The sequence below is a fragment of the Globicephala melas genome, chromosome 7 (genome assembly GCF_963455315.2).
Source record: "Globicephala melas chromosome 7, mGloMel1.2, whole genome shotgun sequence".
NCBI lineage: Eukaryota > Metazoa > Chordata > Mammalia > Artiodactyla > Delphinidae > Globicephala > Globicephala melas.
Window position 1 is genome coordinate 19,573,532 of NC_083320.1, and position 22,120 is coordinate 19,595,651.

A 22,120-nucleotide genomic window follows, 5' to 3' on the forward strand; every position below is an offset into this window, starting at 1 on the left:
GTCCCCCTGCCAAGCCTGTCTCAATATCCCATTGTCTCTCTGAGCTCCCTGGGCCTGGCCCCGTGTTCCTGGCCACACCTCCAGCCTTGGCTATGGTTGTGGCTTCCAGTTGTTAGAAGCAGCGGTGCAGCCTCCTCCAAACATGGCTGTGGGTCAGCAGTGGATGGAACCCGAGGGGCTATTTATAGCAGGGTGGCCCTGGGGCCTGGAGCAGGGCCTAGGGCCTGGGGAGATTCAGCGGCTCCTCATGAGGGACCAGCGAAACGGAGACGGATGAAGTGTTGGGTTTCTGCGTTCCTCCGAGTGGGTAGTTTTGGAACAGCCTGGTTCGGGTCTTGAAAACCAAACACAACTCAACCCCTCCTTACTGCCCCCGCCTTCGCACCCCCCAGCTCCCCAAGCCTGACTCATGCAAACCCAAGTCCTCAGGGCCAGGAGAGCTGGGGAGACAGAGAAACTTTCCACCCTGACAGCCCCCCTTGGCTGTTTCCTCCTCCTGCTGCCTCCAAGGCTGAGCTGTTCAGAGCAGGGCGGCGGCCCAGGCAGAGGGGACTCTGGCCGCAGCCTTCTTACAGGAGGCTGGGTGGAGGGTCCTCCTCTTAGCGGGGCTGCCCTGACTTTGGGCTCAGCTGGGAGCTGGGCCTCAGAGCCCCCCCACCCCTGCCTCGTAGGCGCTGCGGGGCCTGGAGAGGGCTGAAGGGGGCTCCTCTTCTTGGGACCCCAGTGGTCCAGCCCGAAATCTGAGGTGAATCTTGCTGGTCATCTGTTTCTCCTCTCCTTGGTGGATTGTGGTTCCGTCTCCTCCAAGAGGTAGATGCAAATTGGTGGTCAGGAAAGGCCGGTTTTGGGGAGGCTCAGGGATGTTTGGACGGTGCCAGTGGGCTCAGAGGGCTCTGGCTGGGCCTGGGAATGTGCAGGTTGCACGTCCGGTTCTGCATCGAGCGAGACGGCTGAAAGGATGGTGGCAGCTGGTGACGCAGGGTTTTGCTTTACTGTAGGGGTGAATGTTTGGCTGTATCGCTAACTACCCTTTTAATTGCACTTGATGTAATAATGGTAAGAGCGTGTAAGCGCCTTATATGCATAATTCCCTTTAATCTTCAAGCAATACCGTAAGGATTGTTCCGTCTCACTGGTGACATTATAGAGGCTCAGAGCGTTAAGTAATGCAAGGCTGCCCGGCAGGATGCTGTGGGACTCTGATCCTGCACTTTCGTCACCGTGCTGCTGGGTTGCCCTGGGATGTTTTGGACACCGACTTGGGTCCATTTGCCTAATTTTGTACAAGTCGACAACCCTGGAGATGGGAATGGGTGAGGGGGGTAACAGACATGGACAGTGCGTCCTTCGGAGCACGATTTGCTGCCTAGCCCTGGGTGGTGCACACCGTGCCTGGCCGCTTCTTGTCTCAAAACTTGGTTGAATGAGCCGGTGTTGCTGCTTTAAAGGAGGGGAATGTGGGCAGCTGGTGGTCAGAGGAGAAATGTTCAGAGCTGGACAGAGCGGGGCCGGTGCTCTCATCTTTCCTTCTTTCATGATTGCCACCTCTATTCTCCACTTGGGGTCACGATTCTGACGTCCAGCGAATCCAGGTGAAATGCGTTTCCATCGGTTTAGTAACTTTTATTGAGTGTGTACTCAGCCACATGGCAACAGCCCAGGCGTGGTGCATTTCTCAGCATTTGGGATTTCTCCCTCGCCCAAGGAAAGAGAGCCCTTCCCCTTGGGGGCTCGCAGGCACACTGGCGCGCTCATGTGGGATTGGCATTGATCGCTTTTGGCTTTGAGTTGCTGTGTTGCTGGGCTTTAGGGTGCCTGGGCTGGAATGTTGGCAGAGGCAGGAGAAGGGGATCTGTGTTTCCGCGTGGCCCTGACAGCTCGCGTGGACAGCTCTCTGCTGTCCTCCTGCCATCCAGCCGGCCACCGCTCTAACGCTGCTTCTCTCCTCTCTTTCCCAGAGCTCCACCAGAGTCACGCCAAGTGTCCAGCCCGATCCCCAGCCCATCAGGTATGCCTGGGCTATGGGGGACGCAGTGGGTGCAGGCAGTGAGGTCACTGTGGGTGTTCCCAGCAAGTCATGCCTCTGGGTCTCCGAGACCAAAGTCACAAAGCACGTGATAGGGAGCACGGGCGGACGTGGAAGCCACAGAGAGAGGATGCAGGCAGATGCCAGTGGGAAACTCAAAAGTTTTAGCTTGAAGCCAGTGCTTGAGCTGGATTCTTCATTTACCTGCATGATCTCATCTAGTCCTTGCAACAACCCTGCAAGGTAAGTATTTTATTCCCATTTTGCAGATGAAGAAACTGAGTCTCAGGGAGGTGAGGCGATTCGTGAAAGGTCACACAACCACTAAGAGGCAGCACTGGGTTTGCATTCAGGACCGGCTGGCGCTGGTGCCTGTGCTAGATCCCGTTCTTCTCCACAGCCAGAGGTTTCTGTTGTTGGAGGGTCACTTATAAAAGGAAGGTTCTCTATCTGGCTGAGCTGGTGGGGGCTGGGGGAAGGGGATGCACAGGGGACTTTGCTCATCCAGAGTCTCTCTTTTTTTTTTTTTTTTTTGCGGTACGCGGGCCTCTCACTGTTGTGGCCTCTCCCGTGCGGAGCACAGGCTCCGGACACTCAGGCTCAGCGGCCATGGCTCACGGGCCCAGGCACTCCGCGGCATTTTGGATCTTCCCGGACCGGGGCACGACCCCACGTCCCCTGCATCGGCAGGCGGACTCTCAACCACTGCGCCACCAGGGAAGCCCCAGAGTCTCTTTTCCCTGGGTCCAGGTTCTCTGGTTTTTTGGCTTGGGCCCTTGCCTCTCTGACTCCCCCCTCGCCCCTGAGGCTCCTGAGATGAGTGAGAATCTGGCCCCAGGGATATGGACCACCAGTCAGAGAGGGTCTGGTGTGGGTGGGTTGTAGTCCAGCTGCCAGCTGTCCACAGAGACTGGCGGGGTCCTTTAGAGTATCCCCTCCTCCCCTACAGATGAGAATCACCTTGGGGTGGGTGGGTGCAGAGTGCGATGCTGAGGTTGTCCAGGTGGTGGTGCTGTTCTGCCTTGAGTAGGAGCCCCACCCCCAAAGGCTGCAGGACAGGGAAAGACCCGGACTCAGAGGCCAAATTCAAAGTGGGCTCCCAGCGCACTGGCCCCTCTGCTACTTGGTCCCTGTCATTGCCACCACAGAGAAGCTGTATGTCACCCTTGGCTCTCCTGTTTCCAAGCCCCGTCTACACAGTTGGGCTCGGAGCTAACCGTGGTGGAGATCTGTATTCTGTTCGGTTTCTTGGTGTCCCGGGGCTGTACCCCCATGTCACCCCATCACTTTGAAACACCCCATGGTATTCCTCCCGCTCCCCCTCCAGTCCCAACTTTACCCCACAGAAGTGAAGGGTTATCAACATGAACTGTGAGTTGCCCACCTTGGGTAGAGAAGGGAAGCAGGACCCTAGGAGGCTGGGATGATGGGATAAGAAGGGGAGGGTGTGAGGTGACCCCAGAAACTACAGGTGGGCCTCAGAATGGAATGCCAGTGTCCTGAGACCCATTTCCCCTTCCCATCAGCTCCCCAGTGGGCATCCTGGACCCTCCTTTGGAAGAGCAGTTGGGTGAGGTGTAAAGGTGTGAGAACCCACCTCCCCTCACCCGGTGCCCAGCCCAGGGGGCTCCCCACCTCTCTGAGGAGCTCAGGTGGCACTGGGATGTCTGGGGATCACCTGCCGCTGCAGCAGCCCCCTCTGCTTCCTGAGCCCTTAGAAATCAGGGAGGTCACTGGTAGGAAGCAGCCCTGCGGGGCAGTGGGAGCTGCCAGAGGTGGGGAGAGAGCCAGGGAAAAAGGGCAGGAGCTGTCCTGCCTCTGGGGAGGGCTGGAATGTGTGCTGTGGTCTGGCTTACCTGGAGCCCAGGTGAGCATGTCACCTGAGCTGCCCCTGCTCCTGAGGGGCCTCCCCGCCCACTCCACAGCTCAGAGCAAGGGGAGGGCAGCAGAAGGCTAGCTCCAGGATGTGAGAGGACCCAGTTCAGGCTCTCCTTCCTCTTCCGGAGCCGTCCAGGGATCCTTCGAGAAACTTCTGCCAGACCAGGCGGCCACAGTATATTAGGAGGCTGAGCTGGACTCCCGGGCCCTGGCTGGTTCCGGCCCTGGCTCTGACCTCTGACCTCTGGGATCACAGGTTGAAGGCCATGCCGACAGGATTGATGCGCACCTAGGATTGGTGTCATCGCTCTTTGGCTCGGAAATGGCCTGAGATCCTTGCCAGCTCCTGCCCAGCTCTGTTATCCCCGGCGCTCCCAGACTGGGCTTGTGGGCTGCATTGGCCTTGCCAGGGGAAGGCTCTGGCTTTGGCTCTGGGTCAGGGGGCAGCCAAGCCCCCTGGGTTAGATTTGGGGGCCACGTATAGTGTGTACGGGGTTTAGATCCCTGGACCTTGTCCTGGGGGCCTGGATTCTGATCAGGACCCGCCTCTGCCTACTGTCTCCCCAGAAACATGAGTGTGAGCCGGGTCACGGAGGACAGCTGTGAGCTGGACCTGGTGTATGTCACTGAGAGGATCATCGCCGTCTCCTTCCCCAGCACAGCCAATGAGGAGAACTTCCGGAGCAACCTCCGTGAGGTGGCCCAGATGCTCAAGTCCAAACATGGAGGCAACTACCTGGTGAGGATGGGGCCCCTTGCCCGCTGGCCCAGTGCCCCGTCCTTTCTGCTTGCCACCTCCTCCTGCTGGTGTCTTGTCCCACCTGCCCCTGAGCCAGCTGTTCCTCTTCTCTCCCTGCACCTGCCCTTGGCCCTAAGGAATGTCTCTGCAGCTGGGATGCGGCATCTGGAGCCAAGTCGTGTGTGTGTGTGTGTGTGTGTGTGTGTGTGTGTGTGGTTTGTATGTTTGTGTGTACGTGTGGGTACGCGCATGTGCGTGTGGGTGTACGTACGTGTGTTGACCAGGAGGAGAGAATAACGGGAAAAGCTCATGTTATTGAGCCCTGGTGATAAGCCAGGCCCTGTTCTAACTCCTTTTCACATATTTGACACCACGACAGTCCTAGGAAGCAGGTTTTTCGAGAACACAGAGAGGTGGGGTGTTTGTCTAAGGTCACAGAGTCAGGAAGTGGCAGAGGTGTCATACTGTCTGTGCTGCTGAGCAGTCTTAGGGCAGAGTTGTGACAGAGTGTGTCTTGAGAGACCTGGTGTTGCTGACACCGGGATCATACCTGGCACAGGAGGATCTCCTAACCAGTGTGGAGGAAGTCCCCTCCACCCCCCACCATGGTCTCTAATGTCAGAAGGGCTGCCCTGGGGGATTGGATCTATCCTGGCCTCATAGGAGCGCTCAGGCCTGCTTTACAGGGAGGTACTTGTGGCCTGGACCCACAGATTGGACAGACCATCATGAGGGGCTGCCCTGGGAGGTCTGAGCACAGGTGGGGTGTAGGGACTGTATTAGGTCCCTAGGGCTAATGTAACAAATTACCACAAATTAGGTGGCTTAAAACAACAAAATTAATTTTTTCACAGTCTGGAAGCTAGAAGTCCAAATCAAGGTGTCAGTGGGGCCATGCTCTCTCCGAATCCCGCAGGGGAGAGTCCTGCCTTGCCTCTTCCTGTCTTCTGGTGGCTCCCGGCAGTCTAGTGCCTCCTTGGCTTGTAGTAGCCTTGCTCTAGTCTCTACTTCTGTCATCATGTGACCTTCCTTCTTTCCTGTGTCCGTGTGGCCTCTCCTCTTCTTATAAGGACACCAGTCATTGGATTTGGGGCCCACCCTGAATCCAGGATGATCTCATCTCCAGATCCTTGACTACTTACATCAGCAAAGGACCTATTTCCAAATAAAGTCACATTCTGAAGTTCCGCGTCGATGTGAATTTTTGTGGGATACCATTCAGCCCTCTACAGAGACCCATCCGTCAGCTATGTTGGGTGTTGTTAAGAGTCTGGCATTAAACATCGGAATGTTCTGGGTTGGAATGCTGCTGTGCTCTCACCAACTATCTGATCTTGGCACTTAGCCTCATTAAGCCTTAGGATCCCCATCTGTAAAATGGGTCTACTTACCTCTATGGTTGTGGAGAGAATTAAGGCAGGTGGTAGATGTAAAGTCCTTAGTGCGGCCTGGCAGGCTGTGGACACTGTAACACTGAAGTGTTAGCCATTGTTAATGGCATAAAGTGTGTTCCTTTACGGCCTCAAGAGTGGACCAGAAGCTATCTGAGATCCTGCCCTATTTCAGGAGCCCAGGATTCCATGGGTTTTTGCTGCATCCTGCCCGTTCCAGACCCTGCAGTCCTCTTCTCTCCCCAGGCGACATCACAGGGGTCCTGAGTTTCCCAGACCATGAGGTGGATGTGGGGAGTTCTGCACGCCTCTTTCAGAGGTGGAGAAGGGAATCCAGAGGTTGGGGGATTCCCGTGGGATGTGGTCAGGTGTTGGGGGGTGTCTTCTGGGAGAGGGGTGTCAGGGGTCTGAGAGGGCTGACCCAGCACAGTTTGCACCCTCCTATGGGGGGCGTCCGACCACGGAGCAGTTACATCTTCGTGCGGTGAGCTTCTGAAGTCGACCTGTGAAGAGGAAACCAGAGATGGCCAAATGCTTATCGTTTGACACTACTGAATTTCCATTCAGTGTGGAGAGATGCCCACCTTGGGGGTGGCATGTGGGACCTGAGACAGGTTCTGTCCCCTTCTCGTCTTCAGTTCAGGATGTCCGCTCATCCAGGGGAGTGGCTGGGCATGTACATACTTGTTTCTGTCTCCCTCTTTATCCTGAGAACCTGTAGTTGAGTTCCTGTCCATCCGTGTGTATCTGGTAGGACTCCATGTATGGTCATGTAGGTAGAGTTTCCAGGAGGGAAGAGAGAGAGAGAGAGAGAGAGAGAGAGAGAGAGAGAGAGAGAGATAGGGCCAACCTTCTCACAATCTCTTCCTTTTCCTCCTTCTAGCTTTTCAACCTCTCTGAGCGGAGACCTGACATCACGAAGCTCCACGCCAAGGTGAGTCCATGGCTGTTTGGGGTGGGGAGGGATTCTCCCTGCCTGGAAGAGGGAACAGGGGGCTCCCTTCCTCTGAGGTTCCCACATTAGAATCTTGGGGGAAAGTGCGATGACAGTTTGCAAAGCCTGTTCAGACTTACAGTGCCATCTTCTATTTGGAAAATAGAAAATAATATATTTATTGTTTCTGTAATATGAATTACAGAAAGCAAAGCTCAATGCAGTGATTTCCACCAAGGTCTGCCACCTGTGGTGCACACAGAGTGTCTGGGGTGGGGCTGGAGCTGTGAGATTTTGAGTCTTACTGAAAAGTATTCTGGATTTAAACCAGCTGGGAATCACCACCGTAGACCCTCCTACAGCCAACTTTCTTTCACTTGCTGTTCAGTGTGCTGTGTGTGGGCTTTGCGTGCCCATCTGCTCCGGCCCCTGGATTATGGTGCCTGTCGCTGTGTGACCTTGAGCGGGTGGCAGACTTCTCTGGGCCTCAGTTTCCACCTCTGAAAGTGGACGGGCTGGATTAGATGTGCTCTCTGGGCCCCTCCGAGCACAGATTTTCTTTTACTTTAAAGTTTTGTGAGTTAAGAAAGGTTTGAAGGAGCCTGATGACTGCTCTTCAGATCTGCTCTCTGTCTCGCTCAGGCCTGCTTCGGCTGGCCTGAAAACTTGATGGTTTGTGTGTCCAGGGCCTGGAAAAGAGCCGTGAACAGGCTTCACCTTTCCTTCTTCCTCCCTGAGCCAGATCTCAGGGTTATCTGTGGGAGGAGAGCTGGGGCACAATGCTGGAGGCTCCCAGCACATTTTAAGGTCACAGTCATACGGAAGGGACCTGGGGCCCTCGGCTCTAAGCCTCTGCTTTATGCACAATCAGAAACGGGGGCTGGCGAAGGGCCTGTGGCTGGCCTGAGGCCCACAGGGAGCCAGTGTCAGAACCCAGGGTCTGTAGGCCTGGGTCAGTGTCCTTTGCCTCCACACCCCTGCCTTCCAGAGTGTTGATGTGCAGGGCAGGAACTGAGGCCCCGCTGCTGGTGGCATCGCTGTGGGGCTGGCGCGTGGCATGTGTGGGCACCTCCCTACCTCCCCGCCCGTTGACTCTCTGGACTTCTGCCGCTTCTCACTCATGGCTTGGGCCACAGGTACTGGAATTTGGCTGGCCCGACCTCCACACCCCAGCCCTGGAGAAGATCTGCAGTGTCTGCAAGGCCATGGACACTTGGCTCAACGCAGATCCCCACAATGTTGTCGTTTTACACAACAAGGTCAGAGCGGGGGCTGCAGGATGTCTGTGTGTGTGTGTGTGTGTGTGTGTGTGTGTGTGCGTGTTCATGCCCATGCACGGATATATTCTTGGATGAGTGTATGCACCTGCCCGTATCACTGGATTGTGTGAGCGTGCAAGTTTGTTTTTGTGTGTACTCTCCTTCTTGGGGATAATCGATTCTGTCTGGGGTGCACCCCCAGGAAGTGGAGGTACCAGCCCGTGGGTCACTCAGGTGTGGTGGACGATCAGCTGTGTTTCTTCTTTTTGAGACTCACCCCCCATCCGCTTCCTCCCTCCTCCGATTCTCCCTGAGAACCCGCCCCTCTCTGCAGCCCCTGCCCGCCTTGCTCTGGGGCAGGAGGGCCAGCCTTAGAAGTAAAGGCTTTTGTGTTTCGGGGCTTTTTCAGGGAAACCGAGGCAGGATAGGTGTTGTGATCGCGGCTTACATGCACTACAGCAACATTTCTGCCAGGTAAGAGAGCCCCGAGCCTCCCATTCTCTGAATATTGACAGCAGAGCCCCCTTCCCTCACCCACCCAAGGCCTCTCCCTCCCTTGGGGTTGGAGGATAAGGGCAGAGGAGGTGAGAGGTGCTGAGGACAGGGGGAGGAGCCCCTGGAAAGGAGAATGTCCCTGCCCTCAGCTCTGGGACAGGGGCCCCTGGACAGAGCAGGAGAGAGGAGACACCATCCCTCTGTCTGGGGCCCTGGGGAGGGGCAGCCGTGGGAGGCAGGCCCATGGATGGACACCCCGTCCAGTCAGCTTCTTGGGGCCACTTTTCTTTGCCCAACTGCCTTCTGTTTACCTGAGTGAGCAGAGAGGGAGTCACAAAGAAATACTGGATCACATCTGGGTCCAGCAGAGCCATCTGGAAGGTTTCTCATCTCTTCCCCTGCTTCTGGCCAGCAGGGGCATCTTCCCACTTAGGTGTTTTGCATCCAGAATAGGAAACAACCAATGGATGATTCCCATTCTGATTTGGATTTTCAGAGAGGCAGAGGAATTCCTCCACTCATTTAGTCATTTGACGACAGTTATGGGACCTCCACTGTGCAGGCGGCTCTAGGTGCTGGAAGTAGAGCAGTGGGCAAAGCCAGGCCACTGCCCTCATGAATGTGAAATGAGTAAACAAACACATCAGTAAGAGCAGGTGATGAGTACTTTGAAGGACGGAGACTAGAGCAAGACGGTGGGGAAAGGAGGCCTCTTGAGGAGGTGATATTTGAGCAGAATTAAGTGGCGAGAGGGGGGAAGAACTGAGTCTTATACAGTCCGTGAGGGGGTGGGGTGGGTGGTGGCAGGAGACCTTCCAGGCAGAGAAGAGGGAAGGACAAAGACCAGCAGTGGGAATTCGAGGGGCTGGCGTGTTTGGAGAGCCGAGTGAGTGAGGGGATGAAGAGTGGGAAGTGAAGCTGGGAGGAGGCAGAGCCCGGGGGCCTTGTACCCTTGATAAGGACTTTGGGGTTGATTCTGAGAGGGATGGGACCTCGTTGGAGAGTCAAGAATGGAGAAGCTTATGTGATCTGTCTCTTTAAAAAATGATCTCTTTGAGGATGGGTAGAATGCTCTATGAAGGGCTTGCAATAGGCCGGTAGTTTTATGACTTTAAGAAACCTGACCCAGCTTAATCTTTGCATAATGGTCAACATTTCCTGTGCACCTACTGTGTGCCCACATGTGCCAAGCTCTTTATAGATGTCATCTCACTCAATTGCCACAACAGCCTTCAAGGAAGGCACGGTTATCACCTCATTTGACAGGAAAGAAAAATCAAGTCCAGGAAGGTTAAGTAACCTGCCGCAAGTTGCAGGGCTACTAAGTCAGTGATGAACTTGAGATGGGCTCCCAGGCTGCCTGGCTCCAAGGCCCTTGTGCTGAGTAGTGCAGCACACAGGATGGAGAGATGCTGGGGCAGTCCTTTCCTGAAGGCATCTCAGGACAGAGTGGCCAGAGGGCTCTGCAGGGCTGGGTGGACAAGGGACTCGTGGAGGTTGACTCCTCTGACCACCTGTCTCTCCCCACAGTGCCGACCAGGCCCTGGACCGCTTTGCAATGAAGCGGTTCTACGAGGATAAGATTGTACCCATTGGCCAGCCATCCCAGAGGAGGTAGGTCTCCAGGGCTCTCGGCCCAGTGCATGTGTGTTCGAGTGCGTGTGCGTGTGTGTGCGTGCTCGCTGTACGTGGGAACTAGCCTCGTGTACCCATGGTGGGAGTGTACCAAGCATGCATGTTCAGGTGCCAGCCTGCAGGGGTGGGAGCTCAGGGACATGGGTGAAGCCGTGAGCAGCTGTGTGTGCTCACAGTGGGGCATGGCAGTTGGCTCCTGAGGTTGGTGCCAGAGAGCAGCAGGGGCAGCAGTGGGGGAGGTACAAGAAGGCAGCTTGTATAAGAAGGCAGTGCCTTTCTTGGTCCTGGCAACAGGGCTGCTTCCGTGTTTTGATGGGTCTACAGGAGGTTGATGTCACTGCCACCTGCCCTGAGGAGGTCACAGATGTTCGTGATAAGGGTCACCTTCTGCTGTGAGAGCTTTAAAATTTTACAACGGTCTCTCACCCATGTGGTCCCCAACAGCCCAGGCAGGAATCAGGACAGGGATGGATTCCTTCATTCATTTGGGAAATTTTAGGTACTCTAGTATGTTCCAAGTGCTGGAGGTATCTAGTTGGACAGGACAGAGTCTTTTGCCCTTAGTGAGCTGACATGGTATTGGGAAAGATGGACATTACACAAGTAAATAAACCTTCAAGGTCATTTCAGACAGTGGTAAGTGCTTTGATGGGGAAAAAACCAAACCAGAACACGACGGGCTAGAGAATGACAGGGGCGAACGTGAGGGGCTGATTCCAGTGTGCTGACCTTTCTGAGAAGATGACATGTGAGGTGAGGTCTGAGAAGGGAGAAGGAAACATCTAAGTAAAGTTCTGGGGTAAAGGGTCCAGGTAGAGGGAACATCAAGTATAAAGGCCAAAATGTCTCACTGACTTTTCTCTCCCTTCGGAACACTGACTGGGCAAGCAGGACCCCCTAGCTACAGATCCTGGAGCTTTTCAGCCTCTCCATGCCGGGGGTCCCCAACTCACACCCCGTCACCCCTACCTTGCCTGGCTAGAATGTGCCGGCACCACCGGGAACTGTTTCCACCATTGTAGCAGGAAGCCCAAGCAGAAGTGAATGAGTCCGCTGGCAACCAGCGCCTTACAACTGGCACAGCACAGCTGGTAGCCAGCCTCTGGGTCAGAGATCAGAAAGGGAATGTCTTTATGTGCAGAAAATTCTGACTAGGCTGCCAGACACAGCAGCTGTGGATCAGTGAGAGTCTTCCCAGGGAAGAAGTCTCAGGGAGGAAAGAAGTATTATTTAAGATCCTGACTTGCTACCTGTGGCTGGTGGCCTTGGTCACGAGTCCGGCCCTTGACCTGGAAAGATAAGAGGTTCAAATAGAGGAGCACGCTGTTGCGGTGGCACAATGTGGCTTGGAGAGAGAGGGCAGAGCTGCCACATTTCTGAAGCGGAAAGCCTGGAGAATGGGGATTAGTGTTACCTCTCAGGACCAGGATTGTTCAGGGATTCCACCGTGCTCAACGTGTGCTTACGTAGCATGCCATCGGGGTGTGTGTGTGTGTGTGTGTGTGTGTGTGTGTGTCCGTGTTTACATTATCTGTATCTGCCGTGCAGCTCGTATCTGCAACTGCATCTGCTCACGGGTGGGTAATTCTGTCTGTGCCCAAATGTGGAAGTGCAGCTGCTGGGAAAGTGGCATTCCTTGCCACTTTCCCGCCTTCTTGTCAGTGTCGCTTGCAGGGATTGGAGCAGCTGGAGGAGAGGAGGGCAGGGAGAGAGGGAGGGAGGGGCTTTGCCTGCAGCTCCCCCATTCATTGTCACCCCACCCCGGCCTCATTGTCCCCAGCACACAGACACATCCTGTTGGCACGATCAGAAGATCTGATAGGAACCCGCCATTCCAGGTTTCCGGTTTGAGCAACGGGGCTGGGGGCTGGGCAGGGGCCTGAATAGGAGCTCGTGCTGCCCATCAGATTATCTTGCTGGGAGAGTCCAAGGTGGCCCCACCCCAGCCCGGGGACAGAGGCCCACAGGCCTGGAGGTGGGCCAAGGAGCCAAAAGACGGGACGGGACCATTGTCATGGTTGTGAGCGTTCTGGTCTCACCGGCCTCAAATCAGAATGCATTCTGATTGGTCCAGCTGACCCAGCTTGGTGTCCTCTGGCCAGTCAGAAAAGGAGGACACACCAACCAAAAGGATTGGCCTCTCCTAGTAGATACACTGGAGTGAGACTGCTTCCCTTCTCCTCCCACCTGCTCTCCTCCCACCTTTGTGTGCTCTTGCAGTGTGCCTTTGGGAGGCTGATGACCCTTTCTGGACCTAATTTTCCCTCTCTTCTAAAAGGAGTGGGGATGGCTTATTCCTTCCGTTCTTCCAACGAGATCTTTGTTAAGGGAATTGGGGCATGTTGACCCTAGAGATAGGAATACTTAGTGGAAGTTAGATATCCTCTAATATCAAATATGGTACAGAGGAATTTTGTACCCTTCAGCGTGATATAAAAAAACGAAGGACCAGAATTACTAAGCTCTTACTATTTGCTGGATTGTCACGTGGCTGGTGGGTCTTGTGGGAGCAGAACTGGGGCCTGTGGGTACAGATGCAAGGTTGGTTTGGGCTCGGTGTGAGGCTGTCAGAGCTGTCTGTTGGTTGATCATCCTGCCTTGTGCGGTAGTGAACAGCTAAATGATGCCTGTCAGGGATGTGTGGGAGGGCATTTGGTCCAGCAGGAGATTCCTGGGCCGGCAGTGAAGCAGGAAAGAGATGGCCACATTGACCACCAGGAGGCGCCAGAGAACCCCAAGTGGGAGGTTTGGCTGGATGCCACTCCAGATGTAGTAGTACCTGTTCGCGTTCCTGGGGCTACTGGCAGCAAGGGTGGAGACCCCACCTGCCAGGAGGCCTGGGGGTTGGTGCGGGGCGGGGGGGGATGTTGGCAGGGTAACCTAGGGCAATATGCCGGGGGAAAAGAGAACAGAATGGCTCTGCTCCAGCAGAGGCCTCCCTGGCTGAAGCTGCCCTTCTCCCTGCTCCAGGTACGTGCATTATTTCAGCGGCCTGCTCTCTGGCTCCATCAAAATGAACAACAAGCCCTTGTTTCTGCACCACGTGATCATGCACGGCATCCCCAACTTTGAGTCTAAAGGAGGTACTTGCCCGAGCCCTCTAGCTTCCATTCCCCTCCTGTCTTCCATCTCTTTGTCTTAGGAGGCAGCCTTGGGGGGTAAAAATACGGGCTAGCTGCAGTCTTAGGCTTGGAGTCTCAACTGTACCACTTCCTATTGCTCTGAACCCCAGTTGATTCATTTGCAAAATGGGTTGGATACTGGCAGTGCCTGTGGGCAGGTGACGCTGGACGGTGTAGTGTTTTTGTAAACTCAAAATGCCTTTGAAATGAAAAGGTAGCATTTCTTCCTCTTTCTTTTTCCATTTCTCCTTCCTTTTTTCCTCCGTCCCTTTCCCCCCTTCTTCCCTTTCCTCCTCCTGGCCGATCCTTCCTTCCTTCATCTCTCCTCTCCCCCCTCCTCCTCCCGCTGTTTCTGCTGTCTTGGCTAATAGCGCCCCTCCCTTACAGGGTGTCGGCCATTTCTCCGGATCTACCAGGCCATGCAACCTGTTTACACTTCTGGTATCTAGTAGGTATTCCACAGGGATGCCGGAGGTCCAAGGCTGAGGACTGGGGGCTGGGGCCGGGGTTGGGGGGCTGCCTAGGACCTTTTCTAGGAGGACTTCTAGGGTAGGGCTGAGGGATGGGTCAGCGAGCTTTCACAATAGCCCCCTGGCAGAGGGGCAGCTGGGAGAAAGTGCACTGCCCGGCCGCCTCAGCAGCCCTCTGTCCCTCTGCCTGCCTCGCTCCCATAGCAACGTCCAGGGAGACAGCCAGACCAGCATCTGCATCACCATCGAGCCTGGGCTGCTCTTGAAGGGAGACATCTTGGTAAGTTACCCCTCTGTCTCAAGCCCCCGCACCGCCGTTGAATTTTTCTTCCTTTTCTCTTCCTCCTCCCCTTATGCCTCTCTGGACAAGAGCGTCCCTCCTGGTGGGCCACCAGCCTTGGGGTCGTTGGCTCTCAGGGCCCCTGCAAGGCCTTCCAACCTTGACGGTCCTTGTCCATCCCCTGCCTCAGTGTCGGATGTGCCTTCCCCCGGGCTTGCCCCTTGTTCTGGAGTATCTCCAGGGACATACATCTCTGTGTGAGCTGTTACCTCCAGGCTTCCTGCTGGTGACAAGGACTCCCTCAATTCTAACTTCACTCCTTCCTCCTGTGATTGAAATCCACTCCTACGTTGCCCATTCTGACTGGTGTACAGGAACTTCTTGGGAGGATAGCTTTGTCCCCACAGGGCAAGGCTGGCTGTCAACTCTCTGCTGTTCTGGAAGTTTCCGCAGAGAGCTCTGAGATCCTGTTTGGGGTTGGTGACCTTTTCCTCACTGGGTTTGGGGCTTAGTCGTGGAGCTGGTAAGGAGGCCCCTTGGGACTAACTTTCCACCTTCGGCCCCTGATGGGCTCTGCTGTCTTTCCCACCCAGCTGAAGTGTTACCACAAGAAGTTCCGGAGCCCAGCCCAAGACGTCATCTTCCGCGTGCAGTTCCATACCTGCGCCATCCATGACCTGGGGGTTGTCTTTGGGAAGGAGGACCTCGATGATGCCTTCAAAGGTGGGCTTGCTGAGTAGAGAGGCAGACCTAGCAAGGAATAATTAGGCCACAGGATAGGAGAGCAATAATGGAGGGGCTGTGGCAGCAGTGAAGGGTGACTGTTTTCCCACGGCAAGGGAGGTGTTCCGGGAGCTGTCTCCCTTTGCTTCTTTCCTCGATCTGTTTAAGGTTTTATCTGTATTACATTCAGGCTCAGGACGTGTCCACATCCATCCACCCATCCACTCATCCATCCATCTGTCCATGTATAAATCCACCAGCATCACTGTGTGTCTGTATGTGCCAGGCATGCGCTAGACCCTGGTGATACAAAGAGAAAGACGTCAGGCCCTACCCTCAGGGAGCTCCCAGTCTTATGGGAGAAAGGCACAAACAGACATGATACTATGAAGTGATGCTTGCAGTGATGGAGATATACACAGGCATGATGGGTGCTCCAGGGAGCCGACACCACCCCTGCTGTAACTTCCCTTCCTGCAAGCAGTGGATGGTGATCTGTGTGCAGATTGGGCTCAGGCAGAGATCAGAGCGTGGGGCTGGGGCTCTGAGGAGGAGCGGCCTGATCCCCCAGTGTGGTCTGGCTCATGCAGGAGAAGGATGTTTCTATGATGAGCTTTCCCTGTACTGGAGCCAGGAGAGCAAAAGCAGAAGATGCCGTTATAATTGCAGAAGAGAATGTAAATGTCATCAGTCTTAACAAAGAAAGTAAGAGACTAGCTGACAAAATAAACGTAGAGTTGCGGAGAGGTGGGAGAAGGGCGGGGCCCAAACTTCCTCCTCCTACATGGAGGGAATCAGGGCACCATCGGAAATGGACAGATCAAGAAATAGAGGCTTAACCATCGTATTGAAAGTTTCAGAGGTAATCAGAAGGGTGAACTAATAATGATAACAGTAGTCATAGTAATAATAATAATAAACCAGGTTTAAGAAGGGAGGTGGGAATACTATAAGTGATCCAAATTGTTCATCTTCATAGTGGTGAATCAGTGAAGATTATTTGAAACTGATATATCTAGAAATAGTGGCATAAAAACTGTGGTTATTATTTAGGGTCTTAGAGGTGACTGCTCGTAGAACAAGAAATAGAAATGCTAAGAAATGGTTACCTCAGACAGGTAAGACAGGGCTAGGTGGGTACGAGACTTAATGGCATTATGTGTACTACTTATTATATTATCAACCATGTATACATGTATTACTTTAAACTCTTCTAGAAGAAAACTTTTTGTGGAGTCCTCTTTTGGGAATCAGTTGCCCATTTTTGTTTTTCCTTTTCCTTTTTTCAGATGATCGATTTCCAGAATATGGCAAAGTTGAATTTGTGTTTTCCTATGGACCAGAGAAAATTCAAGGTAAATGCCAAGTTAGAATCCATTGATTCATTCCCTTCCCTCCACTCTGCCCTGCCCGACCTCAACCATTTTCCCACTGATCTGCTCTACAAATATCAAGTTACCTGTGGTTGAGAGTCAGGCCAGCAGTAAAAGATCTGGGTATCATAGTGGACCCCCAGCTAAACGTGAACCAGTGACTTAATCTCTGGATAATAAAAATAAAAAAGTAGACAGAGAGGCGCTGGGTTGGATAAACTATTCTGGCCCCATTAGGTCATCATCCTATTATATTCAGAGACTGAAGGCTATGGTGGATAGAGGGAGTGGCCAAGGGGACTCTCAAAGGTGCTGGATGGACGATAAGTATTTATGAGAACTGAGGTGATTCAACCTGAAGATGAGAAGGCCAATTTAATAATAGCCTTTAAGCCGTTAGACTGGTTATATGTGGAGACCAGTTGTTCTTCATCTTATTTGGGAACAGAATAGGAAGAGGTGAAGTCAGGTTACAGCAGAGGGACTCTGGGCAGACTAAAGAAAGGACTGCTGGGTCAGGACGGTAACTCACCCAGAAGGCCTGACTTGCATCCTGGGCTTTCTCTGGATGTGTAGGAGAGATTCTGCCTCTCTCCTCAGATTTCTGCCTGCAGTGGCAAGCATCTTAAGTGGAAGGGCAGGGGGATGGCTGGGATGACCTGTGTCCTCTCAACGTCAAGGCTGTGATTTGCCTGCTGTCCGTGACCCCGTGCAGCCCTTCACAGGCCTCTCCTGCACTTCCCCCTGACTCCAGGGCCAGACTCTCTGGACTCTTGGCACTGCCCCAGGGCTCCCTGGGACACAGAAGAGAAAGAGGCAGCCACCCAGCCAGAGGGTCCCCCAGCTTTCTTCTAAAGGGTCTTTGTTGCTCAGTGCTGCTGTCCTCATTTACCCTTATGACCTGGTGTGAACCTTTTCAAGAATGCAAGAAACCAGACTCCTGGGTTCTCCATCCAACTTAAGCGAGTGGTCCTGCCTCGCCATGGTCAAGAACATGAGAAGTCCCTTAGGGAGCATCCTTAGGGAACTTGTTGGTTTCCTCTGTTTTTCCAGCTGCTGATCGGTTTTTTCTTTCTCTTCACGGTCGTCTCCGCCTTTCCCATTTTCTAAGGCATGGAACACCTGGAGAACGGGCCGAGCGTGTCCGTGGACTATAACACCTCCGACCCCCTCATCCGCTGGGATTCCTATGACAACTTCAATGGGCATCAAGATGATGGCATGGAGGGTAGGTGGGACCAGTGGCTTCCAGCCCCTCTGTGGCTGCACAGCCCCTGCTCACAGGGCCTCGGCTGTCTCGGTTTGCTATGACACCGTACTGGGTTCAGAGGGAGGGGAGGTGCAGAGGAGAGGTCCAAAGCACCTCTGAGAGCTCACAGTTCAGTGGGGGGAAGATAAAACAAAACAGGAATGAGCTGAAGAATGAAGCAAAACAGCCGTACAAGCCATACAAGCCGAATGAGTCCCATAGGCAGTGAGTGCTCTGAGATTGGCAGGGGATGGATTCTCGAGAGCTGGAGTGGTCTGGGAGGGCTCCTTGCAGGAAGTGGCCTTGCGTGGAGCTTGAGATACCCTCCTGTGCTTAAAACACAGCGTTTGTTAGGTTTCTTTTAACCCCGTTGTTGGATTTCTCCAGGCTCCCTGCCCGAGTTCTCTGGGGTCAGAGCACTGGGAAGGTAGACACAGCATTTAGGATCCACAAGCTTTCATCAACAGCCAATGAAAATGTTTGTGAGCTGGAAGCAAACTGGTCGGCTCCAGAATTTGAAAAGAAAGCAGCAGAATTGAAATGAATATTTGTTTAATTTAGCAACGAAACCTAACATAATGTCAAATGGTCATCCACAACTCGGTTCAACTCCTGAGAGTTATATATGCATTCTGTTGATTTATGTGGTCCATTTGAGTATGTGTGATGGGATGCAGGGCGGGGCCTCTGAGAATGAGCATGTCTGGAGCTCAGGAACTCTTGAGACGCCCTGTCTGGAGTTTGGCCACAGGCTTGTTACCCTGATTTGGTCCCAGGATCACGGAATGTGGAAGCTAGGAGGACCTCAGGACCGTTGGCCCATCCCCCATCAGTTTTCAGCCTGGGTAACTGAGACCTGCGTCCGCCCCCCGGCCCAGAAGGAGGCATCTCTTGATTTACTCCCATGGCCAGGATATGTCCTTTCAAGGACACCAGCACCCAGCCTCTGTGCTTCTCCTCCCAGCTGAAGCTTGTCCTGGGGTGGGGACCCTGGGCCATGTGGCAGAGCTGGATTAGGTAGACCAGGGACCCTCACCCTGGACTCCGCCTCCAAGGTTTTGGATTTGTTGACTCCATGCTGAAAGTCTTTTAGGCCTTTTCCTGCATAAAGATTCTCCCTCTGACCTTAGAGACACCAGAATGAGCGATGCAGTTCAGAGGGGGTGGGATGAGGGCGATGCTTAGGCTAGAATTTAGGGTTTTATGGGAGTTCATGTGCAGTGTTGCAGTGGTGCAAGTTTGTCCTCTCCCTGCCTAGTTCCCGCACTTCTCCCCCACCCCTCCGGGGGCCTAGACACTCCACCGGGGCCCTCCCTACTGTGCTGAGGCTGCCCCCCCCCCCCCCCCCCCGCCAAAGCGCTCCTCTTCCTGCTCCAGCCACATCCCCTTGTGTCCTGGAGCTGGGGAGAAGGCAGAGGATGAAATGCATCAGTCCTGAGGTACCGGTGGCTGCCAGCCTAATTCTTCATCGTTCTGGGGATGTTTGCATTTTTAACAAGAACACTTGGCAATTGGAAGGAATTTTCAATGTCTCTCCATCTCTCCCTGGTGTGGATTCAATGCGATGATAAATGTAAAAACATTTAGTAAACTATAAAGTGCTAGGCAAACAAAAGGTAAAACAATTAAGGGGAAAGGAGGGGCTGCGGGAAGGATGGGGCTTGGGACACAGTCAGCCGTGAGGGAAGGAAGCAGGCGGACTGATCAGGAGGCTGGGACCAGAGGCAGGGAAGGGGGAGGAAGGAAGGGGAGAGGGGGGCCCCGGGCTCCTCTCCCTCCCCCTTGCCCGCCCTCCTCTCTCCTCCGATCTGCTCTCCCAGGCAGAGGAATGGAACCAGTAGGATCTTTTGGCCAGTTAAAGGTCAGCTCGTCCCGTAGGGACAGAGGGGCTCCTGTCTGGAGGCTGAGACACTGGCCCTGCGCCCAAGGGTGGGAAGGGAAGGCAGCAGCTCACAGCCCTGCCGTCCTCTTCCCTTGCTGGCTGGCCCGGGCCCGGAGCTGGGCGGCTGGAGCGGTCACCCGGGCAGACCCAGCCTGTCCCGCTGTGTACTCCCCACTGTCACTGGGCTGCATCCCCCACAGGGACAGGAGAGTCAGTGGGGTGGCCCCGGGGCAGGAGCGGTGATGTCATCCTCACCCTGCTTCTCCTGGCTGGAGCACTTCTAAAAGGCTCTAGGTTCTGCGGCCCAGAGGTAAATGCATTTTCTTCTGGCTAATTCTCTGGTTCATGAGAGGGAAGCCCAAGGCCTCTGTCTGTTCCCCTAGTTGCGTGCAAGTCACTGTGCTCCAGTTTCCACACATGCTAGCTGGGATAAGGGCCCCTAACCCCCAAGACTCTGGGGTGCTCAGGAGATGGCCCACGCTGGAGCCTGGGCGGTGGTTTGGCCATTTGCTGGAGCTGCGCTCGGGCTGGGGGATGGCCTTGTGGGCTGCAATGTGGTGCCCGGGGAGGCCCTGGACCAGGAGAGGCAGGATGACCCTGAGGTGCTAGAGCGCTCGAGCACGTGTGCTTTAGAGCCCAACTGCCTGGTCCACACTGTGGAGTCTCCCGTCTGCAGCTGTGTGCCCTTGGTCAAACGATCACGCCTTCCTGTCGTCTTCATTTCCTTACCTGCAAACGGGATGGTGACGGTACTCACGTGATTGGGTTACTGTAGCAATTTTCATGAGAGGTAGTTTGTCCTGTGGTTAGGACTGTGGCCTCTGGAGCCAAACTGTCCGGGTTCAAATCCTCTGCCACGATGCCATCCTCTTGGGGCCTCCGTTGACTCTGTTGTAACGTGGGGATTTGGTGACAAATCATTTCGAGCACCTTTCGGGGAGCGGGAGCTGCAGAGGGGCTGCCCGCTGTGTTCCCTCGTGAGTCTCTGTCACGTTGGTAGTGACCACGATCTCAGGGGTCTGCTGACAGGGCTCGGGAGGAGGCCCCTTGGCCTTGGGAGCCAGCTCGGGCTTTGCCACATGCCGGTTACGATGCCAAGAACTTGATAGCCTCCATCTCATCTAACACTTGCAGCCACATTGTGAGGTGGGCACTGTTATTATGCCTGGGTGGGGGACTGGGGCACAGAGGGGTTAAGTGACCTGCCCAAGGTAGCCTCGCTAGTAGAGAGCGGATCTGATGTGGAACCCTGGTGCTAACTGCTATAGCGTCCTCAGCTGGCCGTCGTCCCCAAGGGTCTGTCCTGGGTGTCTGGTCCTGTGGCAGTACCTGGGTCCCGCTGAGCTTGGGTGAGGGTCTGCTCGCTCTGCCCCCCACTTCTCACCACTGGACAGTCCAGATCTCCCCTGCCCTGCCTCTCAGTATGGGCGGGGGGCTTATACGCAGTGAGGCACGGAGTGCAGTACCCTGTGGCAGGTACCCAGCAGGGCTGCGGTGCCGGGAACAGCTGAGGCACATCCCTGATGTCCCCCTGTCCCCGCCCCCCCCTCCCATACACAGGAGGGGCGGCTCACGCAGGACTGCCTCTGGTGAGGGGCTGACCTCTCAAAATACAGACAGGGTGGTGTGTTGGAGGTGAGGTGAGGCCATTTCTGGAAGCTGCCCGCCTCTGCTATTTCAGGCCCACCAGGGGCGGGTTTAGGAGGAGTGGCCTAGTCCCTCTGGAGTCCACCGGGTGACTCAGAGTGGTGGGCGGGGGCACCGAGCCCAGCTCTTGGGGCAAAGGTCATCTCTGGCCTGGGCCCCACCTCGGCTCTCCCTGAAGTGAGAGGCGGTCGGTGCTGGGGTCAGAGCTCCGTTCCTCCGGGAAGCCCTCCAGGTGACCCTGACTTTACCCTCCATGTCAGGAATTGCTCTGTGTTTAACCCCTTCCTCACTGCCTGCATCCCTACCCTCTGAACCCTCGTGCAGGTTTCCAGTTGAAGGCGTGCAGACCCGTGGCACTCAGCATGCTGTTCCTTCCCTTCAGGGCGTCCCCTGTCAATCTCAGCAGCAAAATGAAGGAAGAAAACATGTGGGAACTTCTGATCTCTGCAGGCCGGCCCCCCCAGATCACAGAGCCCATCTCACACCCTCCTGCTGTAGAGAGGAAACTGAGGCTCGACAGGGGAAGGGACCTGTCAAAGAGGGGGACATCCCTACAAGTGGAACCCTCCTTTCATGATCTCAGCTCACCCTGTTGCAGCCCCATTACGTGATGACCATACCACATGCAGGGAGGTCAGCGCTCTAGCCCGGGGTCAGGAGATCGGAGTAAGGCTGGCGTGTGCATTCAGGTGTCAGCTGCAAATCCCTCCCACCCCTGGCTCCTCACCTTAGATGATGGGATGCTCACTGCCTCACAGGGTGGCCCATTTCCCTGGAGGATGGGGCCAGGAAGTCGGGTCAGAAACAGAAGGAGAGTGTGCCTCTGCGTGGTGGGCCTAGGCTGCGGTGACCGTGCTGCTTGGGACCAGCTTGGTTCCCCTGCACTTAAGCCAGAAGGAGGGGGAGGTGACGAAAGGTGAAGAATCCAATGAAGAACCTTCTGAGCAGAGAAGTTTCCAGGCCTTGGGGCAGGTGGCCAGGGAGCATAGGATGAGTGCCTGTCGTTTTGGGGACTCC

General features: G+C 54.8%; 1 protein-coding gene across 8 annotated transcripts in view; it reads left to right on the plus strand.

Moving 5' to 3' along the window:
* The window catches only part of TNS1 (tensin 1), a 205,309-nt gene that overhangs the window by 107,607 nt on the left and 75,582 nt on the right, over nt 1-22,120 (plus strand). For all 8 annotated transcript variants that reach the window (XM_070045901.1, XM_070045904.1, XM_070045902.1 and 5 more), the window contains 12 exons: nt 1,959-2,008; nt 4,472-4,643; nt 6,918-6,968; nt 8,105-8,227; nt 8,637-8,701; nt 10,253-10,336; nt 13,328-13,440; nt 13,867-13,927; nt 14,154-14,229; nt 14,823-14,952; nt 16,242-16,307; nt 17,437-17,553. In XM_070045901.1, coding sequence (XP_069902002.1) covers nt 1,959-2,008; nt 4,472-4,643; nt 6,918-6,968; nt 8,105-8,227; nt 8,637-8,701; nt 10,253-10,336; nt 13,328-13,440; nt 13,867-13,927; nt 14,154-14,229; nt 14,823-14,952; nt 16,242-16,307; nt 17,437-17,553 — 1,108 coding nt within the window. The remainder of the gene's footprint in view (nt 1-1,958; nt 2,009-4,471; nt 4,644-6,917; nt 6,969-8,104; nt 8,228-8,636; nt 8,702-10,252; nt 10,337-13,327; nt 13,441-13,866; nt 13,928-14,153; nt 14,230-14,822; nt 14,953-16,241; nt 16,308-17,436; nt 17,554-22,120) is intronic.